The sequence below is a fragment of the Manis pentadactyla genome, chromosome 2, assembly GCF_030020395.1.
Source record: "Manis pentadactyla isolate mManPen7 chromosome 2, mManPen7.hap1, whole genome shotgun sequence".
Classification (NCBI taxonomy): domain Eukaryota; kingdom Metazoa; phylum Chordata; class Mammalia; order Pholidota; family Manidae; genus Manis; species Manis pentadactyla.
In genome coordinates, this window is record NC_080020.1 from 150,946,027 (window position 1) to 150,968,442 (window position 22,416).

The 22,416-nt window shown below is 42.8% G+C and overlaps 1 protein-coding gene across 8 annotated transcripts in view; it reads left to right on the forward strand.

The window, feature by feature from the left end:
• Nucleotides 1-22,416, forward strand: part of TBC1D8 (TBC1 domain family member 8) — a 130,442-nt gene that overhangs the window by 50,831 nt on the left and 57,195 nt on the right. For 6 of the 8 annotated variants that reach the window (XR_005023924.2, XR_005023925.2, XR_005023927.2 and 3 more), the window contains exons 2-3: nt 3,002-3,157; nt 20,170-20,288. Coding sequence is in view for 3 of the 8 variants with exons in the window: in XM_036881409.2 (XP_036737304.2) it covers nt 3,002-3,157; nt 20,170-20,288 (275 nt within the window). In the remaining 5 variants the exon portion in view is untranslated. The remainder of the gene's footprint in view (nt 1-3,001; nt 3,158-20,169; nt 20,289-22,416) is intronic. The other 2 variants (XM_036881410.2, XM_036881411.2) reach the window with 2 other exon arrangements.

The window sequence follows — 22,416 nt, forward strand, 5'->3', positions numbered from 1 at the left end:
TGTTTCCATATCTTGGCTATTATAAATAATGCTGTGATGAACATAGGGGCGCACATATCTTTTCGAATTACTGATTTTGTTTTTTTCGGTAAATTCCCAGAAGTGGAATTGCTGGGTCATATGGTCCATTTTCAGTTTTTTGAAAAACCTTCACACTTCTTTTCTTAGCAGCAGTATCAATTTGTACTCCTACCAGCAGTGTATAAGGGCTCCCTTTTCTCCACATGCACACCAACACTTGTGATTTCTTGTCTTGTTGATACAGCCATTCTGACTGGTGTGAGGTGATCATCTCATTGTGGTTTTGATTTGCATTTCCCTGCTGATTAGTGATGTTCAGCATGGATAGATGTGTTTTATCAGTCTTACACAAAAGCATGTTTAACTCCACCTTGCCTCCCCAACTGCATTTTAAATAACAGAGCTCCCCTAAGCTGCTGTTCAGATTCTATATTAAAGTAGCAGATAGCTTTCAGGCCCCCTTAGAGGTCTGTAACTTGGGAGCAAGCCAGTAAGGAGGCAGAAATTCTGAGCAGCCTATGGAAAAAATTGCTGTAAAAACCCATTGCCCCCTGTCCCTCTAAAGCCATTAAGTGGGACAGATCAAGGTGATTGTAGGGGTGGGGTGTATGGGCAGTTGGGGCCTGGTTAGGGTGAGGGGGCATCTGCCACAGAGGGGACAGTGGTAGCAATAGGAAGATTCATCAGATAAGTAAATATATTAATAAAGCCCCATGTGTCTGCAGAGGCAATAACTCTGCACTTAGTATCTGTAAACCAGTACTTAGATGTGTACACAGATGGTACACAGTATTATGAGTTTCTAAGTAACAAAAATGGTGATACATCTTTCTATAATTTTCTTTGACAAAAAATAAAATAGTAATGGAAGCCAGGTTTCTCAGTGATGGAGAACAGAGTCACATGGAGAGAAACCAGAACAAGCACTGTGGTATCATATTGTGACTGGAGGCATTGGTGTGAACTTAGGTTTCATATATGTAGATGTGTGTAAAAATTAATGTGTTGATGAATATGCATATGGTTGTGTATACAAATATGTAAACACACATATATGCATACATATACACATAAACAAGCAGACATATAGTCTCTAGCTCTATCTGCTGAGAAGTTCTCAGAATAAGCACCCCAGTTGGCAAAGAGCATCATACCTGGCTCCCGATCTTAGCCTTTAAGTACCACTCCTCACTAAAGGAACCAGGACTTCTTAGAGAAATGGCTGATTCCAGGGCTGGAGCAGGAAAAGCACAAGATGAACTCAGATCGTTTTACTGTGCCAGAAAGTACAAAGAATGATGGGGACATGTCCAAAGGATACAGAAGCCAGCTTAAAAAGGGCTCCCACTGGCAAATCTGAGATAAATGGGAGCATCAAAATAATGATAATACTACATTATAGCCCATGGATAAAGGAGGAAAACATGAAGCCATACTGATATAAATAAACAAATATTAAAATGTATAATGTTGAAAATTAAATGAGAAACACAGTTTCAGAGAATGTCTGCCTAGAATAATTGTTAATTGCAAAAGGAAAAAGGAGTGCAGGAGCTTGGCCAACACTATCTTAATCAAGTGATCGAAGGGAGCATTTCCAGTAAGGGGACAAACCTCAATCATCTGCAACCTGATAAGATGTTATGAAAAGGACACAACATCACTTCTGTGATTCTTGCTGGAGATTTATAACCTGAATCAAGTCATGATCTCATTATGATGAAACACCAGAGAAACTGTGGGACATTCTACAAATTGGCCTGCAATCTTCACAAGTGTCAGGGTCACAAAAGTCAAAGACTGAAAAACTTCTTGAGACTCACACAACCAAAATAAATGCATTGTGTGATTTCAACAGCATCTGTTGTAGCAAAAGGACATTATTGGAATGTTTGGCAACATTTGAATGGAATCTGAGGATTAGATGATAGGAGTGTATCAGTGTTAAGTTTTTGAATTTGATGGTTGTCCTGTGACGATAGGGGAGGATGTCCTTATTTTTATAAAATACACACTACAGTGTCTGGAGATGATAAGGTGTTAATCAGTAACTGACTCCCTAATGATTCAACTTTTCTCTGTGTTTGAGCATAAAATATCTATTCATGTTTGAGGTGATTAAAAAAAAACCCCACAAAATACACATATTACTTGCTCAGGCAATTGGTGGCCCTTACTCAGGGCTGTTACTTAACGATTTTGTATAAGGTGAGGGGGCAATTGGGGAGGAATGGATTTTTTTTTGGTCTACAGTTGATTCCTGATGCTATTCATTACAACAGAATGGTAAGACTGCATGTGCTTTATGGTCTGTGGAAGACTTTGATGTATTTTATTTGCTTCTCACAGTACTCTTCTGGAGCAGGCAGGAATTGTGCTTTGACACTTGAGAGGATGATACAGTAATAGTAACACACTTCTTACAGCCAGGCAAGCATCTAAGCTCTCTGGCTCTTGCATACATTAACTCATGAAATTCTCACAATTAACCTACTGGTAGCTATGCTGTGATTATTACGACTTACAAACAAGGAAAGCAGGGCACAGAGGAGTTAGATAACTTGCCCAAGGTCACACCTCAGAGTTGATAGAACCAGGATTCAGGTCAGGCGTTCTGACTCCAGATCCCCATTTACTGAATCGTACCATCTGTCTCCTGTGTTGAGATGCTGTGGCATGGAAGCACTTAGGCTAGGGCCCCTTGTTCACTTCTCATTCTACAAATCTGTGCCGAGTGCCTTGTTAGCCCCGGGCCCTGTTCCAGATGCTGGGATATGGGTGCACGGAGCCAGAATCCTGGCCTCACAGAGCTCGTGCCCGGGGGAAGTGAATGAAAGGACTGGACTGAGACTTGCTGCCTCTGGTGTTGATTCAGACGCCGAGCCCACTGCCTGGTGCATGGGGAGCTGGTGTGCACATTGTGGCCTGGCCTGCTCAGTCCTGTGCTCAGAGGTGCACTGTCTTCTCTTTTCTTTTGAAGGTCGCCTGGTGGGTGCTCTGGACGCAGTGCTGGATTCCAGTGCACGGGTCGCTCCATTTCGAATTCTACTTCAAGTTCCTGGGTCCCAGGTTTATTCTTCCATAGCATGTGGTGAGTTACTGAGTGGATCAGACGTTTACTGGGCCATAGCCACTGGTGAGTTTTGTTCCAGTTGGAATATTCCAAACCTTAAGGTCTAATAAGCATGCTGAGTATCTGCATGCTGGTGGAGCTTGAAGGTAACTCCTTTTAGTCGCTCATCCGCTTTTATGGGCCCTTCCTCCCTCCCTCCCTTTCACCTCTTTAACCATCAAAAGCACCTGAAGGCTATGAGCTTGGGCACTGTAGCTTGGGCATGTCAGGCTTTGGAGTGGCGTGTTGTTCCAGTTGCTGTATATTGTTGAGTATGAATCAAGCCATTTTCTTCTTGATTTTGTTTCCAACATAACATCTTGTCTCTGGGCGTGCACAGGTTGTAATGGATGGGGAAATGTCTGGGAACTGTGTGTGTCTTAGAGTAGTCTTCACCCCCTTGTTTCATGTTTGCATTGCATCATTGGACTGCTGGGGCCTCCAGGAATTGGGTAATCCCTTCTCAGCCCCCTCAGCTGAGGCTTCAGGGCCGGCCTCCTACAGGCACCATCTAAAGCTCTACCTCACCACTCAGGCACCTCTAGGGCCGGGAGTGTTTACATTATGAAAAGCCCCTTCTATTAAAAAACAAAACTAAGATGTGTCTTTTTAATTACACAAATAACAAATACTCACCTTCCAGAAATTTTAAAAAAAAGGCGAGAGAGAAGGAAAAAGAAATCAACTGTAACCTTCTGTCTGATGCTTCTCTCTCTTCTGTCTACATATGTGTATATACAGAGTTTTTTTTTTTTTCTCTTTCCATTTTCCTAGCTACCATAAACTTCAACATCACCTCACATGCTTTAGCAACACTGGATTTTTTTTTCCCCTGGAAAAATAGAGAAAAATACAAAGAAAATTGTCATCCATGTCCACCATCAATACTAAGCACAGTTAACATCTTGGCATGCTTTTTCCAGTCTGTTTTGTTTTTTAAGTTAAGATAAATCATTCTGTATTTGCCTAAAGTGATAAAAATGATGCATGCTCAATATAATCAAAGCTGAAAGGTACAGAGAAGAAAATATCTCTTGCCCCCCAGATCCTAGCCACCCAAAGTCACACTGGTTCACATGATTGCAGACAACTTCATAATGCCTTCAGACAGGTGCAAGAATTTCGGAAGATGTATAGAAGTGCTTCTATAAAAAAGGCAACCTGACAATGCTATTTTATACTAAAAGGCTTACATTTTTACTTGGTTTCAATGAAAGGAAGGAAGCTAACTTGAAAACCAAAGAAATGTTAAATTTCAAAAAAGTTTCTTTAACACAAGAAAGCTTACTTTCTTTCATCTAAGGTTAAGGGTAGAGATTTTTGAAAGCATTACAAGGTTAGAATTGTGTCTTTTAAAAACAATGTTTCACTTCTGACAGTGTTCACTGACTCCCCTTCTTAAAGGACTGGGATGCCAGCCTTCTTATTCTTCACCCTGCTTCTCCCATCTGTCATTTTAAAAAGTTACTAATTTTGTATTGTAATTTCCCTTCTGTCTGTAACCTGATTTCCATCATTGGCTCAGTTTTCTATTTAAATTGACTCAATGCTTCTACTAAAGTATGGCTTTCCCAGTATAGAATCTTTTATTTTGGCTCATCTCTTAATTGGCTAGATTCCTGTTTTCTCCTCCCAATAATGCCCCTTATTTACAAATGTTTGTTCCTTGCCTTTGGACTTGAATGACACCTAGACTGATATGGTAGTCTGGCCCTACTCTAAGAGCTTGGTGGTCCTCTCTCCAGGGTCTATGGTATTTTAACACAACAGTGGGAGAAATTGAGGGCTGTCTAATTTTCCCCCTCCCTGTGGGTGATTAGCTTTTTTGTGCCTCTGTCTTTATCATGGAAATTTAGTAACTTGGTTATAATCTGTTACTTCCTCGAGCACATTGTGTTAAATTTTTCTGAAAGAGATTGATTTTTTTAATCGCTTGAGAAAATTTTCTTCTATCATTCTGTGAATGTATTTTTAAAAAACACACTTTATGTTGTTCTGTTTATTGGATTCTCCATTTCAAGGACACTTGATGTGGGATAAATGTCTGTGTTTCATTTCTGTTTTTATCTGTCTTTTCCAGCTACACCCGCCATGCAGTTTATAACCCTTTCCTCTAGGCTTATAAGTCAGTTTCCAGCAGTGTGTTCCAGACTTGCTGCTTTTAACTCATTTACTAATTTTGCTGTTGTGTTGTTTTGATCCCCAGTTCATTTTCTTAGGGGGACAGTCTCTCTTCTGTTTTTTTTCCTCATCTCATGCCTGAGCTCTTGTTTTACTGGTTTCATGTTCTTGCTGTTCTGGAGCATGAAGTGTTGGGGAGAGTTTCCTGTTCTTCCTCAAGAGTTCCATTTCCTTCAGGACAAGACTTCTGTCTTTCCGGGCACCGTGGTCCCATCTGTTTCTCTGCTTTTGCTGTTGAGTGTTTGCTTGGTTGCTGTGCTGTCGCTCATCTCTCTCAGGCCGGGACATCGTTACCCCAGCTTAACACTGTGCTGTTTGCGCTAACAGAGTGAGTGTGACTCTCTCCCTCGTATCGTGGGGACAGAGCAGAGGACCGGAATGCCATTGGTTGGCACATCGGGGAGCAGGACCATGTTTCTTTCTCCTGGTTCTCTCCTCTCACTCTGCCTCTGGCAAAAGAGTGGGTCTCGCTCTGGATTTGGGGCTTTTGATGAGAATATTTGGATTTCTGTCTCGTAAGTTGGCTTCTGGTGGTTGGCAGGGTGGAGACTCTGCTCAGTGCCTGTGTCTGTGTGGCCTGGGAGGTCTTTGAAACCACAGCCGTACAAGGTAAAGGTAGCACTTGGTGTCCACACAGGCCCCAACCCACTGGCTATGGCTTAAAGTACTCATCCAGTCCTTTATGGATACTTAATTGGTTCTGGTTTTCAGTATTTAAAAAACTTAAATGAACATCTGCACACTTAAATGTTTCAGGGTACTTCTCCATCCCCAAAGCCCACTCATGGAAACTGTTTGGTGCCTGCCACATACCAGACCCAGGCATTCTGTTGGGGATTTCTAGGAGCGCGCATGAGAGGTAGCCTCCCTCCACCCAGTGTTCCAGGGCCCTGGGGAATGCAGACAGCAACCTGGAAAAGGCAGGTGTGGGTGGCATGAGGCTTAGGAGAGCAAAAGAGGATAGGACTCTTGAAGAGCACGTAATAAGGATTGTGGCATCGAGAGATGTGTGTTTATGAGACCATGTGCACACACACACACACACAGTGGCCTCGAGAGATGTGTGTTTATGAGACCATCTGCACACACGCGCACACGCACACGCACGCGCACACACACACACACACACACACACACACACACACACAAATGTATAAAGTTTGCCAGATGCCTGCTGTTAAGGCTGCAGCAGCTTCCCTTGGCCCCCAGGCCCTCAGCAGCGTTGTCCTGAGCAGGTTTCATTCCTGGAGTTCTTCCTGTTGAGCCAAGATCTGCTCGCTTTAGTTGACACATAGCTAGAGAGCTGCTGCTCTGTCCAGCGCTGCTATTCTTGGGTTAGGAAGAGTGGATAGTGAGGGCATTTGCGTCTTGGCCTGTGGTGTTGATTAGATACTAAGGCCTCCTCTGGGAGTTGGGTGTCTTGCACTGTGATACTGACTCACCATATTTCCTATTTTATTGTGTCTTGGGCAATGAGAAAGAATCCGTGCCCAGGGTTTCACATCTCAGATAGAGCACAGGCAAGACGTGTAGGAAGGGCCTGGGCGGCGCCAGGACGTGGGCAGGAGCAGGAAGAGCGGCCTGCAAAGAAGATTTACATCTTCATTTGACGTTGGCTGCTCGCATGACAGTTGGGGGGAGTCATAGGGGAGCTTGTGGAGAGAACTTTTTCTTTTCTTTGTTTCTTTTTAAGCAGTGGTAAAGTAGATAGGTAGATGACTTCAAGGTGAAAGTAGTATTATTTGGCAACAAATCTGTGGGTGTATGTGGTTGGAAGGAGATAAGAGATGAGTTGCTGTTATTATTTTTCAACTTACTTGGCCCAAACAACCCCATGGCTTTATACACACCGCTGGCTTCAGTGGATGGAAGATGTGTGGGTAGAAAGTGGCTGTGAGTCTTCGGGAGGGGCAGAGGAGCATGCTGCCACTCAATCAGAGCTCAGATACCCCCCAGACAGGCCTCCCCTGACTGCCAACCGCGCTGCCGTTTTGGCGCTTAGACCCTCCAGCACCCATCGCTGCGGTCCCCTCACTTTTCCTGTCTCCTTTTGCCTGTCTCACTGCTGCAAATAAAAGATTTCTAAGAGTCATGCTCACCACTGACCTTCCAGTGTCAGGACAGAACCTGGTGTTCAGTAGCGGGGTGAGGGGGAGGCAGTGCGTGGATCGCAAATATGACTTCGCGGGCCCTTTCTGGGAAGCCAGGTAGGTGTGTTCCTGGGCTGAGCCTGGGCCTGGGCGTGGAGCTCTGTAATGAGTCAGCAGGACCATTGAACAGTAGAAAACCTTGCAAAACAGGGATCTTTCTTAAAAATATTTTTTATTTCAGTAAAATATACATAAAATTCACTATCTTAACAACCCTTTTTAAGTGTACAGTTGAGTACAGTCATCACCAACCCAGTTCCAGATCTTTTTTTCATCTTCCCACACTGAAACTCTGTCCCTGTTAAACACTAATGCGCTGTTCCCCCGAGCCCCTGGCAGCCACCATCCTCCTTCCTGTCTCTAGGAATTTGATTACATTAGGAGCTCCTGTAAGTGGATCATACAGTGTTTATCCCCCTGTATAATGTCCTCAGGGTTCATCCATGCTGTAGCTGATATCCGATTTTCCTGCCTTTTAAGGCTGGATAATATTCCACTGCATGACTGCTTTATTTTTGAAATCAGATATATAATGATTGGTGCAGGAGTAGAAACCAAGGACATGGTGTGTGGAACCAGGAATATCAAATCCCAGGAGCCAACTTCCAGACAGGGCCAGGAGGAGGGGAAGCAGCCAGGTGGAGGAGACTGGAGGCCCGGGGCTCCTGTCTGCGTGGGTGGCTTGGCTTCTGTCTGAACTGACACGTAAGCTGTGAAGAGCTTTGGGACCTTGGAAGAACAAGGAGACTCTGTCACTGCTTCTGTGTCTGAAGGTCTCAGCCCGTGCTTTGTTCTGCAGTGGAGAAGTCCAGGCGCCCCCAGCTGTGAGTTCCTGATTATTGTTGCACGTTCCTAGTGGCAGGGAATCCTCCATGCTGTTATTGACACACAGTTCATTCTTTACCGTGGCCTTGAACATTGAGTTGGTCGTTTTCCCTTTGCCAGGTTTTTAGGAAGCAGGAAAAAACCCCGACAAGACACTGAGTATCTGCCTAGATCATTCCAGGAACTGAGTTGATTGTGCAACAGAATTTGACTTCTTTTAATGTAAATTAGTTAAGACACAGGGTGGATTGTCTTCTCTGGTTTACCAAAGACTTGACTGCCCTGCTTAGAGGCAACCAGGGTGGTGTCCTGCCGAGAACATGACCACGGTAGCAGAGCTCGGTGACAGACTCATCACACCTCTGTGCAGATCGCCTTTTAATGATGCTTTTGTCTTTCCATATCTGAAGTTTGGACTCCCGAGTGCTCATGTAGTTCTGTGATCCTGTTCAGAGCAGCAGTCAGTGCAAAGTTGTCGCGTTCTTAGCAGGGTCTATCCCATTGTCTTGAGTGAAATAAGGGAGAGCAGGAAGACAGAATAAAGGAAGAAGCCACGTGGATTTGGGTGACAGTGGTAATGCCATAACATCACCTGACCCCAGCAGTATGCAGAGATGTTCATGCCGTCGAGGGGGAGATACCCACCTGGATGGGCAGAGGCATGCTTGTATCTTGGGAGGGGGTATGTGTGTTGTCTGGCAAATTCAGTTTGTATTTTAGATTTGGAAAATGAAAAAACATGATTATGAAATTTCAAAGATCATTGAAGGAAGCTGTGGTACTTTGGCTAGCATGTCTTTAAAAATTGAGGCTTACAGAAGTTACATCTTCCAGCATAAAATACAGTTCACTTCTGCATTCTCTCCTTATGTACGTAGTGATTTGCAAGGGACACATCAGCCACACTTGTCAGCGGGCCTCACTGGTGGTCACGGGGCAGGAGCCTACAGAACGTTCTCTGAGTATTCTTTCTGATGTGTCGTCCTAAAACAGATATCTTTCTTTTCTTTCCTGAAAATATTTTTATCGTGGTAAAATGTACATAAAATTTACCATCTTAACCCTCTTTAAGTATACCGCTCAGTGGCATTAAATACATTCACATTGCTGTGCAGCCATCTCCACCTTCCTGCTCCAGATCTTCATCTTCCCAAACAGACTCTGTCCCCATTAAACACTAATTCCCCTTTGCCCTTGCCCAGCATTGGGGGGGAGCCTCACTGGTGGCCACGGGGCAGGTGCCGACAGAACGTTCTCTGAGCGTACTTTCTGATGTACCCGTCTCTTATCTCTGCCCGTGACCACGGCTGGCGTTTCGGTTTCTTGTATTCCGCATCATTGTTTGCTTTGTGCTGGGAGAAAGAATTCTTTTCCAAGAGGAAATGTTCTAGGGTGGATCAGATTAGTGTCTCGGTGAACTTTGTGCCAGGACAAGACAGGAAGTACCAGCCAAGTCTGTTTTCAAGAACAGCTCTCACTGTGCACTGCAGGGAAAGTCGGGCAGGCAGCTGCAGGGAGAGAGTGAGGCCGTTTTCTGGGTGCACGCTCTGAGGTCCCTCAAGCCGAGTTGTCATGCTTGTTGCTGCTTGCTTGGGACTTCCTCAGCACGACACTGGCTGACATTTTATGTGGGGTTTATACTCAGAAATGGCTGAGGGGTGACATGCTAACGTTTCTTTTCTGTTCCGGAGTTTGTCACCTGGCTCTGACTGTTTTGAAGAAAGTGACTTTGCTTATGCTCAGATAATTACATTTGAAAGGTTTCTTCCATCAGCGATGTTGCTGATAGTTACTTTAAAAGCAGGCAAATCCAGAGTCTAACTTTTAGTATCTTTGAAGGTCAAAAGTCATAGCTTTAAAACATGCTTTCTGAGCTGGGGAGATGCTTAGAGATCGCTGGTCTGGGAGCGCTGTCTGCTCTCCATCCCTTCTCTCCCTCTTGCAGTAATTCTTCCACGTGAAAGTTCCTTGACTTGTTTTTATCTGACCTACTTCGGAATACATATCACCTATATACAGATACAGAAACTTTAAAATGCTTTAAAGCCAGGGATCAGCCTTCCCTCTAGAATTTGATGGGTTGCCTGACTTTTGCCTGGAGCATGGCCGGTTTTACTGGAGAAACAATGCGGAAGGGATCTGAGCCAACGTCTAGTTTCATCCCTTTCATTTTAGTAAGTGAGGAGAGACTGAGGCATATGGGCTTCAGACTAACAGGACTTTGGGAAGCGGCTTTTATTAAATGATTCCTTGAACCATCCAAAGAGAAGGCAGAGTGTGGAGCAGCAGCACAGGGACTCGGTGCCAGCAGGCCCCCTGCTCCCGCCGCCCTGCCGGTGCATCCCCATAGTCGGGCCTCTGGGGTGGCAGCTGGGACGTCCCAAGGGCTTGCTTCGGGGCTTGCTGTTTCTGTGGCTTCTCTGACGTCCTCTAGAACCTTCCATATCCAAGTTGCCTGGGCTGGGAGTGATCCTGTTTAAACAGGAAGCTCAGGGAGTGTGCAGTTCTCTGTACTGTATTCTTGCCCTGCTTTCACTTCGGATTTTGCAAAATAATTCCTTGTAGGTGGAGGGCAGTTATCCAAGTTAATGCCTTTTTTTGTTAAGAAGAGGTTTTTAATTAAGATTTTCAGACATACCCTGAGATAGTGAGGACAGGAAAATGAAGTCCTCTGGATCCATTACACACATGCATGAGAACCATTACACAGATGCACTGGGATCAAGGTTTGCCCACCTTGCTTCATCATACCTATTTCCTTCCTCAAGGCATCACTTAATTCACTTTTCAGTCCTTCATATTTCCTGAAAACTTGAAGGTACTTACAGAGGTTCAGTTAATTCAGGTTCAACTTTTGCCCAAGAAGAATACTAGGTGGTTCCGCATCTGTTAGGCTGCATCCTCTTGGGGGTCCATGTCCTCTCAGTGTCTTACTCTTAATGATGCTCAGATTAGTTACTGAGTTCAGGTAACAGCTCCTTTGCATTATTCCCCATCAACCTCCCATCTCCTGGGTTTACCTATGAAATGATCATTGCCTGAATTAATTTTAATCACAAAATGGTGGCTTTCTAATTTGATCCACCCTTTCACAACTATCAGCTTGCACTGGTCTGCAAAGAACTTAAACTCATCAGCTGGGACTATTTGGGACATTCAAAGAAGTCAGAAAAGAATGCTCCCTTTTGCTCTTTAATTGCCTATTAGGTATAAGGAGTTGGAGCCCTGGGTGTCTGCAGTCCTGACAAGTGAATTATTTTTTGTTTTGTTTTAGCTTTCTTCTCTCTCTCTTACTCTTCCACCCTCTGTCTTCCTTTTTAGTATAATTTTAAAGTCAATGTTCCCCACTCCCAACATTTTCATTATGGAAAATTTCAAACATAAAGAAAAGCCAACAAGATTGTACAGTGAACACTGTAAGCCAGAAGTGTAGAGATCCAGTGCATTTCAGGCAATTGTGGCCATTTTTGATTCTCTGATTGTGCTATCTTTTATGTTTTGGAGTCTTTTCTGTGACTTCCTCACACTCCTGTTCATCTTTGAGGGCTTCCTTGTTTTCTGGCTAAGAAGATGTTAAGTGCTCATCCTGTGCCTTTCTTGCCTCCTGTCTGGAATTAGCCATTCCTCCAAGAGCCCTGATTCCTTTTAGAGGAGAATGGTATTTAGACATCACAGTCTGGGATGTAGGGTTGCTTATTTTTATTGGGTCATCGTTTTCAAAAGGTTTTCAAGTAAGTATGAGCGAAGAAGTAACACATACTTGTGTTACAAAAAAAAGGTAAATCATGAGTGCATACTTTTTAATTCAACTGTAAAGTTACATAGTTATAACTTAACTTTTATTTCATATTTATTTTACTCTTATACACTGAAAATCTTGGTTTCTAACAAGTCACATGTCTACCTAGCTATCTTTCATACAGAGACACCTGCCCCCCACCCCCACTGACAGACATATTATTCCTAAATAATAGCAGTATTGCTGTTAACAATAAACATACTGAATGCAATTTAATTTTGTACAGCCCTGTTTGGCTTTAGAATGTATTTAACTATGGATGTTTTGTTAAAATACTATTTAAAATAGTGTTTTTCTGTGTGTAATTATATTAACCTGATAAACAGTTAAGTCTATCTAATTTTTTTATTCTTAAGGCTTACTTTCTTCCCTTATTGATTTAACCTAATTCTTAAAAAAAAATAAAACTCACGATTCCTTATAAAATCCATAAAAGAAGATGTCTAGAGAAACCATGCTTTCATCTCTGCCCCTTCCCTCCTGCTTTCCTCTGTCATAGGGGAACCTTTCTTTTTCTGGCTTAGCTTTCTACTGTTTTGTTTTAAAAGTATAAACATGTGTGTATGTGTATATGTATATATATAAAATTCCCCCACCCTTTTACACATGGATTGTATGCTTTACCTTTTTCACTTATTGACATAGCTTGGAAATCGTTCTATGTCAGCAGAGATTTATCTTCTCTGTTTTTGCCTTCATTGTGTAGATGTGCAGAGATTATTCAACCTATCCTCTACTGATGGACGTTTGTGCTGTTTTCAACCTATGTCATGAGAAATAGCACCCTACTGAATAACTTGATGAATAAATAATCTTGTACTTTTACTGTGGAATCATTGGGATAGATTACTGGAAGTAGGGTTGCTGGATCAAAGAGGGACTAAATACAAAGCTTTGTTCGATATTACTAAATTCCCCGCTCTCCATCAGACTTGTACTGTTCAAAAGTTTAGAAAAATTCCCATTAGCAGTGGATGAAAGTGCCTGCTTTCCCAGACATATCATGAGATCTATTGTCAAAATTATGGAGTTTTGCCCATCTCATGGTTTATCTGCACAGTTTTAGTTTGCACTACTTGTATTATGAGAAAGTTGAGCATCTTTCATGTTGAACTGCTACTTTCAGAAACTCCTTGTTCTTATCCTTCGCCTAGTTTTTTACTGGCTGGTTATTTTTTTTCTCTCTTAATTTTTAGATACTGTGTTAGGAATATTAGCTCTTTGAGATAAGAAATTTCAAAAATCTTTTTCCAGTTTGTGTGTCTTTTAGTGGCTTTGCTTTCTGTGTGTTTTACCATGCCAAGATGTTTTACTGTAGTGAGATTTAGAGCTCCTTTCTTCTGATTTTGAGTTGTGGGTAGGATGGTGTTCTCATTTCCCAGTTTTACAGAAATTCACTCATGTTTTCTTCAAGTACATGTAAATTAATTTTTTTCTTGTAGTGCTTTGAAGCTGTTGTACCATATCATCTGGCTTGCATTGTTTCTGATAAGAAGTCTATTATATTTTTTGTTCCCCTATAAGTATTTTTCTTTTTCTTCTTCATTAGTGGATTTTTACCAATATTATAATGATGTGCTTATGAGTGATTTTATTTATGTTTTTTCTGCTTGGGATTTGTTGAGATTCATGGATGTGTGTCTTTATAGTGTCCATCAGACTTGAAAAAGTTCCAGCTATCTCTATATATACACACACATATGAATGTGTATACATATACATAATTTTATTTTTAATCTCTGGCCCCCATCCCTTTTTTTTTTCCTGGACTCCAGTCACACAGTTTGTACTGCTTACTGTGTTCCATAGCTCACTGATGCTCTGTTCTCTCTCTTGTTGCCAATCTTTTTCCTTCTGTTTTTCATGTTAGGTAGTTTTTATTACTATGTCTTCAAGTTCCCTACTTTTTTTTCCTGCAATGTCTGATTTACTTTTAATCCCATCCAGTATATTTCTGATTTCAGATACTGTGTTTTTTATCCTTAAAAATTTGACTTGGATCTTTCTTTGTATTTTCCATTTAGCTTCTCACCATCCTCGTGCTTTTTGACCACATCAAGTCTATTCGTAACAGCTGCGTCAAGCCCTTGTCTACTGATTTGTTTATCTGTGTCACTTCTGCTTCTGTTTCTATTGATTGATTTTCCTTTGGTTATAAGTCAAATTTTCCTATGTCTTTGCTTCTATCCCTTCTGTTTTTGAGAGGTATTCTTAGTGGCACTAATACAAGGGCATTTTAATGACTCTTTCAATTATAAACTAAAAATCTATTTTACTTTCAGTGTCAAGGAGGTTGAGTTTGTCCTTTTTTGCATTATTGCAAATAATTTTAGGGATTTATTAATTTGAAGGCAGAGGGGCAAAGAAATTATGCAATGAGAAAAAGGTTAAAAACTTTTAAAACTATATAGTGAGAAATACTCATGGATAAAAATACTGGCACAATGTGCCATTGATGCTGAACTTTTACGTGCTCTTGTAAAGATACTGCTTCAGACATAGATTAGCTGTTAGAGCCTACACTTCAAATGTGAGTTTTCTGAAAATTAAAGGCTATGGTTCAACTCTCCCACCTGCTTGTTTGTAATTTTTATTCAGATTCTTTGCCTCCTCTCAGTCTGTGTAGGATGAGTGAGTGAAATTTAGAAATGACACTGCCCTGACAGTTTCACTTTTAATGAGCTCCTTTATAGTCTATATAGATTTTAACCCAGGCATTTAGATGGCAGACATTTAGTGGCTAGGTAGTAGAGAAATATTTTACTATTTCCCAGGAACAGACCTAAACTATGTACATGGAATGCCCATTTCATTGTAAATTAGGATTTAGGTGGTGGAGAAGACAGTTGATTCAGTCAGATAGTTATTAAGCAGAGAGATACAGTTGCTTTTTAAAACTGAAGCTTGGATCAGGTTATTGCTGTTCGTGCAGAAGCTGTAGGTATAGACAATGAGAGATGCTTGTTTAACTTCCTGAAAACACCTCTGGGGAAAACCTAAGAGAATAGATATTGTGCGTGCATTTCAAAGTGACTCAGCTCTCTGGGGCTGCCCCCCAGCCCTCCCCAGTTCCCTGGGCTCTGGTCTCCGGTCTCCACTGTGAGTTACAGATTGACCCAGGCCTTTTGAGCCAGAAGATCCAGGCCTTGAGGCTGGAACTTTTCTGCACTTCTGTTTTCCTACCCGGAAAATGGAAATAACAATCCCTACCCTGTGCTATTTTTATGAAGATAAACAATATTAAGTGTATGATGTATCTAACTAAATGCCTAGAACATGCTAAGCATTCAAAAAATGTCCCGTGTCAGCCTCCTCTGGCAGTTCTTTCTTAGAACATCGGGTTGGTTTTTTAGAAATCATTAGTGTTTCATGGTTGTGACTGAGGCTTTAATACTGTGTTTTAGTTTTGCATAGGCATTTATAAATATGACTGCTGACTTCTCTTGTGGGTAATGTTTCAGATCTAATGAACTCTAATTTCCTTAGAAAATAGACAAGCCTTTTCTGTAAAATTAGGGGCCTTAATAAAACAAGGTAAAATTTTGCTAATGGATCTCTGTTACGATCCACAGCACTCCTATAAATCGTAGTTTTAGACAGCTGTATTAGTTTGCTAGAGCTGTCATAACAAAATACCGTAGATGGGGCAGCTTAAACAACAGAAATGTATTTTCTGATAGTCTTGGAGGCTGGAGTCTCAAGAGCAAGGTGCGGCAGGGTTGCCTTCTCCTGAGGCCTCTGCTGGGTGTGCAGATGGCCGCCTTCTTGCTATGTCCTCACATGGTGCATCCCTGCTGCCTTTCTCCTCTTTTGAGGACACTATTCCTCTCAGATGAGGGCCCCACTCATAGGACCGCATTTAATCTTAATTACCTCCTGAAAGGCTCTGTCTTCCAATATGGTTACACTGGATGTTAGAGCTTTAACATATAAACCTGAGTGGACACCCATGAGGCTATAATAGTAGCTCTCCTCTCTCTTGGTTTGGAAGGTCTGCAGCAGAAGTGGTAGGAGTATTGCTATGGTGTTGAATTAATTTACAGCCTTTTTTTTTTTTTTTTTTTAGTCACTCTGCCCCTTCAGTGAATGACAAATTCTTATTTTCTTATTCTGTCTTCCTTACATTTTGCACCACTTGTAATTATGTAATGCAGTGGCTTTCAACCTTTCTTTGACCATCACCCACAGAGAGAAATACGTTTGTGTGTTCATAACTCTGAAGCTATTTCGTAAAGTCGGGAGTGGCTTTCTATTTCATTGCCCAAAAAGCTATTTTCTAATGGGCTGCTTGAGAAACAACTGCTACAGGGTAGTTCAGAGCCTTGCCATGTGGCATATGTTGAGTGACTTTCCTTTTAGTCCTTTGAGGTCATGGATGTGTAGTTGGCTTGCGCTGATTTACGGTATTTTTGAAGCCCATCCTAAGACTTCCCTGCAGAGGAAATTATAGTTTGGAAAATTTCCCTGCCATTTGGCAACTTCTATAGGAAAGAGAAGACGGTGGGGTGGAAAAGTTTCATCATGTTGATTGTCTTTGCTGGGAGAGGCATACGACCACATCTTATATTCAGGAGCAGGGTAGATTGTGAATGACATCTAACTGTGGCTCAGTGATAGTGTTTCTGTGTGTGTTTATCTTCTTTCTCTACCTATGGGCTTGGTTTTATTTTAAATTATCTTTCCCTATCATAAGCTCCTCCCCAGTAGGTATGAGTAATTTTTTTTTGAAAGAATAAAAACCTAACATTTTCAGGACTTGATGTTTTCAAGTGTTATTTGCACATGATACAATGTGTGGGAGCTTGACTATAACTTTATTCATGGTGTCTGGTTATCCATTGAACAAGTCATATGTGGTTAGCTGGTGACAGTTAACTGTGCTGGCCCTATGGACTTAATAGAGGGACAAATGAAAACCTGTTTCATGTCAGTCAGGATGTATTCAGGAAAATGGCATTGCAGGGAGAGAGAGCACACTCTAAATGCAAGCACAAAGTAGTGTTCTTTTAGTGCCAAGCCATAGGAAGTACTGGACCTAAGGATTATGTAATTATTAAGTAAATAATTATGTAATTATTAAGTAAATGTTACTTAAAAATTGAAATGCAGCTTATCATGGAAGGACCCCAGGGCACTCAAGGTTGTAGAGAATGAGTGCGTGCCCTGGTTTTGTCTTTCATTTGATATGTATGACTTTGGAGAAATATTTGACTCTCCATTTCCTCACTTGGTCTTCATTACACATCCATAAGATGTTGTCTGGAAGAGAAAGGTCGCTAAGGTGAGTCCTCCCCCTCTTTTATTCCTCATTCCTCCATGTCTTTCACTCTCTCTCTCTCTCTTTGTAAATTGGAAAGTATGTGAAAACATACAGAAAAGATTGAAGGCTAGGAAAGATACTCCTTTTTTCATTTATTCCTTGCCTTAAAAAAAATATTCTGACCAGTTGGTTTAATTAGGATGGACAATAAAGCATCCAGAAAGAGAAAATCTCAAAGCACTGGAGAACAGATGCCTGGGCAGTGCCAAGGTCCCTGTACAGGTTTACTGGCTTTAATGAGACCCAAAGACTCTCTCTTGAGGTTAGTGTGTTATGTGTTGTCTGCCTGCTGCAAGGCAGGCAACGCGCTCACGCACCAGATTCAGGGGGTGTTCGTGGCTGACCTGCACAGTTGCCTCTGGAGAGCATTGAGCAGAGCAGAGATTTAAGCCAGAGGTGGGTGAACCAGATACACGCCTAAGCCACGTCAGCACTGAATGTGAGGAATCAAGTGGTCAGCATGGGGCCTGACTTCAGGCTGGAAGTTTCGGGGTCATGTCGTGGAGCCTGGAGTCATTTGGTTTTTGTTTTAAAATGATCTTTCCCTGTTATAAGAGGAATAGGGAACCTGAAGGGCCAGCGGTTTCCTGACACTATAGGGCCCTTCTCCCATCTGGGAGGGGACTACAGAGTAAGAAGGTCTTGACCACAAACCCCAAGCTAGCTCCTCTAAGCCCCTAGTAGGCTGCTGCTTAGGTTTATTGATCCGCAAAGAGCAAGACAGGGAGGTAGGACTGATGGCTGGTGGGACAGGCGCACTGGTTGTTATGACCTGAGTGGTGTCTCCCCTAGTTCACGTACTGAAGTCCCCACCTGCAATCTGATGGTATGTGGAAGCAGCCTATTTGGGAAGTCATCATGTTTAGATGAGGTCATGAGGGTGGGGCCCCCATGATGGGGTTAGTGCCCTTACATAAGGAGAGACCAGAGACTGGAAATCTCCCTCTCTGCCATGTGAGGACACAGCAAGAAGGCAGCCATTGGTAAGCCAGGAAGGGCTTCCTCACCAGGAGCCCTGTATCCTGGTACCTTGATCTTAGACCTCAAGCGTCCAGCACTGTGAGAAGTAAAGGCTGTTGTTTAGGCCCCTCAGTTTGTGTTTTTTTTTTTTGTTGCAGCAGCGTGAGCTGACTGATCTACTGGTCAGGTGCTCTTGGTACAGGGCCTGGACCGATGAACAGACTTCAGATGGAGAGAGCCAGGGACCAGCCCTCCCAGTTTTGAGGAGAAACCTGACTTTAGGTATTGCTTTGGAAATGCCAAGCCAAAAATCTGGGAGAATACAGGGAAATAAATACCATGCTTTACACTCTAGTTTTCCTCATGAAGTATTATCTTAGATACTGCTGTTTATTCCTTCCCAACTGCCCATTCGAAAGTCTTCCATACAGGTGTGCTTCGTGGTCACTGACCCCAAACCCATGAGTCCTGAGTGAGTTCACTGGCACTTTCAGGCAAGGGGTTTTTATATGATCCCCTCACACATTTACACTCTGCAGGGAGGGAGGCTGTGATAACCAGAAGGTCTGGTGGTAACTGTGTGCCTATCTGGCTTTTGTGTTAAGTGGTATGTGGCTCTGTTGACTGCTAAGCCCCTCACAGTGGCTTGATTCTTCCACACTGTTGTTTGTCTGGTAGCCCCTAATTTCTCTGAGGTTGAAACGTCTCCTGCTGCCCATTTGGGAAATCTGGCCCTCCTATCTAGTTCTGTGCTAGATGTGCACAATGTCTTTTCTGATCCAGGACCATGTTACTTTGAGCCAGTGGGCTTTATGGGGCATCTGCGATGTGCCATGTCCCGCACTGGAAGGGGGCATGTGCCTGAGCCAGGGTGCCCTGTCTAATGAAGAGGACTAGGAGGCTCCTGGAAGTACAGCTTAGAAGACTAGGCGTTTGGTAACACTGTTGCTTAAAGCTTCAGTAATGCTGTGATGTTCTGTTTTAGTTGCCTTGGAAGGAAACTGACTTACTGTATGTGACTTAACATTTTTGTGTTCTTGTTTTAACATGTAGTGGAAAACCTTTTTCTGTATATGTTTTTAAGGGAGACTAATGGCTGGTAGGGAGACCAGTGTTTGTGTTACGGTAAGTAGTGTTTTTCAGTTAACCTGTTTGAGATGCTCAATGGTGGGGGAGTAGATGGAATAATAAAAATGCAGTAGCCACCAGGAAACATTTTTTAAATCTTGTTGTAAATGATATGAAGGATAGGTTTGTAAACCTGGAGATTTCCTGGCCTGTTGGGTTAACGATGCCTGTTACAAGTGGTAGTGTCCTCAGCCGGCCAGCAGGTCCTTCTCAAGAGACTCTTTCCTTTTTGAACTGGGCTGAGGCCCCCCTTTAGGGATCCCACTTCTCACAGGAGAAATGCTGTTGGACTGTATAGAACCTGCACCTGCTGCTTGTGATATTTTTCTTCTGACATAGCTATATAATTACAAATGTTTCTGTCACTTGAGTGGATATGGTAGGAATTTCATGTATTAGTGAGGCCGGCAGGATGTCCACACAGCAGTCCTAAGGGTCACCTGATTTTCCCACTGGCCCATCCGTGTGGCAGGGGGACAGGTGTTCGAAATCCCCATGCTGTGGTGAGGGACGCCATGGCTCCTGCATGGGGTGCCTTCCTGTCTGCTCTGGCCCAGAGTGGCAGAAACCCAGGTGTTTTAATAATGTAAACACAGGACTCGGGAACTTTGGAAAATGAGTTCATGCTCTAGGAGTCACTTTAGTCTTTTAATCTTTTTCTGTCCTCACCCAGGTGCAACATTAGAGGAAATAAACCAACACTGGGACTGGTTGGAACAAAATCTCCTCCATACCTTGTCCGTCTTTGATAATAAAGACGACATTGCCAGCTTCGTCAAAGGGAAGGTAAAGGTAAGTCCCTTGGTTGAAATGTTCCTCCTGATTTTCCCATCTTTCCCACATTTTTAGCACTATAGCATTTTTTACCATATTCTAACCATTTTCTTCAAGTTAACTGAACATCTTGGCTTACTACATAAAGCCAAACGGGTTCCACTTGTCGGCTGCCAAATTCTGCAGTCAGTCTGGCCAATGTACAGTTGACCCTGAACAATGCAGAGATTGGGGACACCAGTCACCCCCACCCCCACCCCCTGGTACCATAAAAAATCTGTGTGTAATTTTTGGCTCTGCAAAAATGTAACTATAAATAACCTCCTGTTGACTAGAAGCCTTACTGATAACACAGACGGTTGATTAACACATACTTTGTAGGGTATATATATTACATACTGTATTCTTACAATAAAGTAAGTTAAAGAAAAGAAAATGTTTTTCAAATGGTCATAAATCTCCAAAAATTTTTCCAATATATTTACTGGAAAAACCTGCATGTAGGTGGACCCATGCAGTTCCAACCCATGTTGTTCAAGGGTCAATTGTACACCTGAAATTTAAAAAAGACCTCATTCTCAGGCCTACTTTTTTGTTATCCTTTACATAAGCAAAGGTCCCTTTTTGTCTTAGGAAAAAAAATATACAACGTTAAGGTTTACATTTCTGCAGAGCAACAGTATTATTTGAGTTCTTAAGTTAGTTATTCCTAACTGTTCTGCAGTTGTGACATCTTGTCACTGTTCAGTTGGATCTAGCACTTTCCTCCTCCGGAAAGTGGATGTTGGTTCTTAAGATATGTTAATCAAGGGGAATTAGAGCCAAGTCAATTTTGAGAAGGCAAGAGAGGAATATTTTGGTAAGTGTATGTTGAGTTGCATCTTATGTAACTGGTCTCATTGCAATAACATGATTGGTAGCTGGTGCTTTAAAAAACTTACCAGGCAGGGAAAGACTGTTTCCCATTCTAAATTTAACTCTCTTATTAAACACTTCTAACACATTAGCCTGTAATACAGCTTTCTTCTCTTAGGGTAAAACATCCCAGACTATTGATTTTGTTTATATTTTTTCTCAAAGGTGGCCTTTCCCTGAGTGCTTCAGCTTTCAGAAAAGGGCATCAGAGTGAATTCTTGGTTTTAAAGGGACAAAACAGAAGTCCTGTGTTCCTTTGGGGATACTTGTGGGATCAGGTAGAAACCGAAGGTCACTTGAGTCTAGGCAGCGTGGCTGGGTAGGCTGGTGTCCTCCTGGTGTCTCCTCCGGCCTGTGGGGTCGGCAGGCGGGCCTGGGCTGTGGTGGGGCCTCATCCAGCTGTGGGTCGGCATCTCCACCTGGTCCAGCTGACCATGGCTTGGTTTCCTGGTCAGACTGCAGTGGGGTTCAGCCACAGAAATGCCCATTTGATGGTTATTTTTCACACCTTACCCCTTTTTCTTGGTTTAACATAGGTGGTTCTTTGATTTAGCTGTTTCTCTTAAGTTGGAGGAAGGAAATCCATTTCTGCTGCAGTGGCTTCAGGAAAGTTCCTGAAGGGGAGGGAAAAACTCTCCCTAGTCTCCTAGGTTCTCCTCCTGGACCCTGGGAATTGACAAAAGCCAGGTTAACCAGACAAACAAGAGTTTATCAGCATATGCAGGCGGCAAATCCATGGGAGAAACTTGGTGATGAGAAACTCAGCGGGGGCGGCTGGGACTTGGGCTCAGAGCATCTTAGTGAAGAATGTGTACAGGGAAGTGAGAAGACAGAGGGAAAGGAGCTTGGGCTTTTTGGGGCTGCAGCCTGTGGGAAGGCGAGGCATGGGGGCAGGCCAGAGGACAGGGGCCACTCAGTGAGGCTGGTCTTGGGGCTTCCTCTCATGCTCTGTCGGCTCAGTCTAGAGGGAGCCTCCACTCCCTGGTACAGAAGAGGGAGAAGTCTTCACAACCGACATTTATGTCTTGTTTTTAGGCACATCGTAGGGGAGGGCAGGGAGCCTTTTTTGGCATCTGCTGTTTCTCAGTTGTCTTCATCTCAAAGTAATCCTACACCAAAGTGGTGTATTCTGGAGTGGCATATTCTGCTCTCCTACACGTCAAAGCTAAACTGTCTTTTAAAAAACAGTCCTAGGAAGACTGCAGGGACCGGGAACCAAGGGTTGCATCTG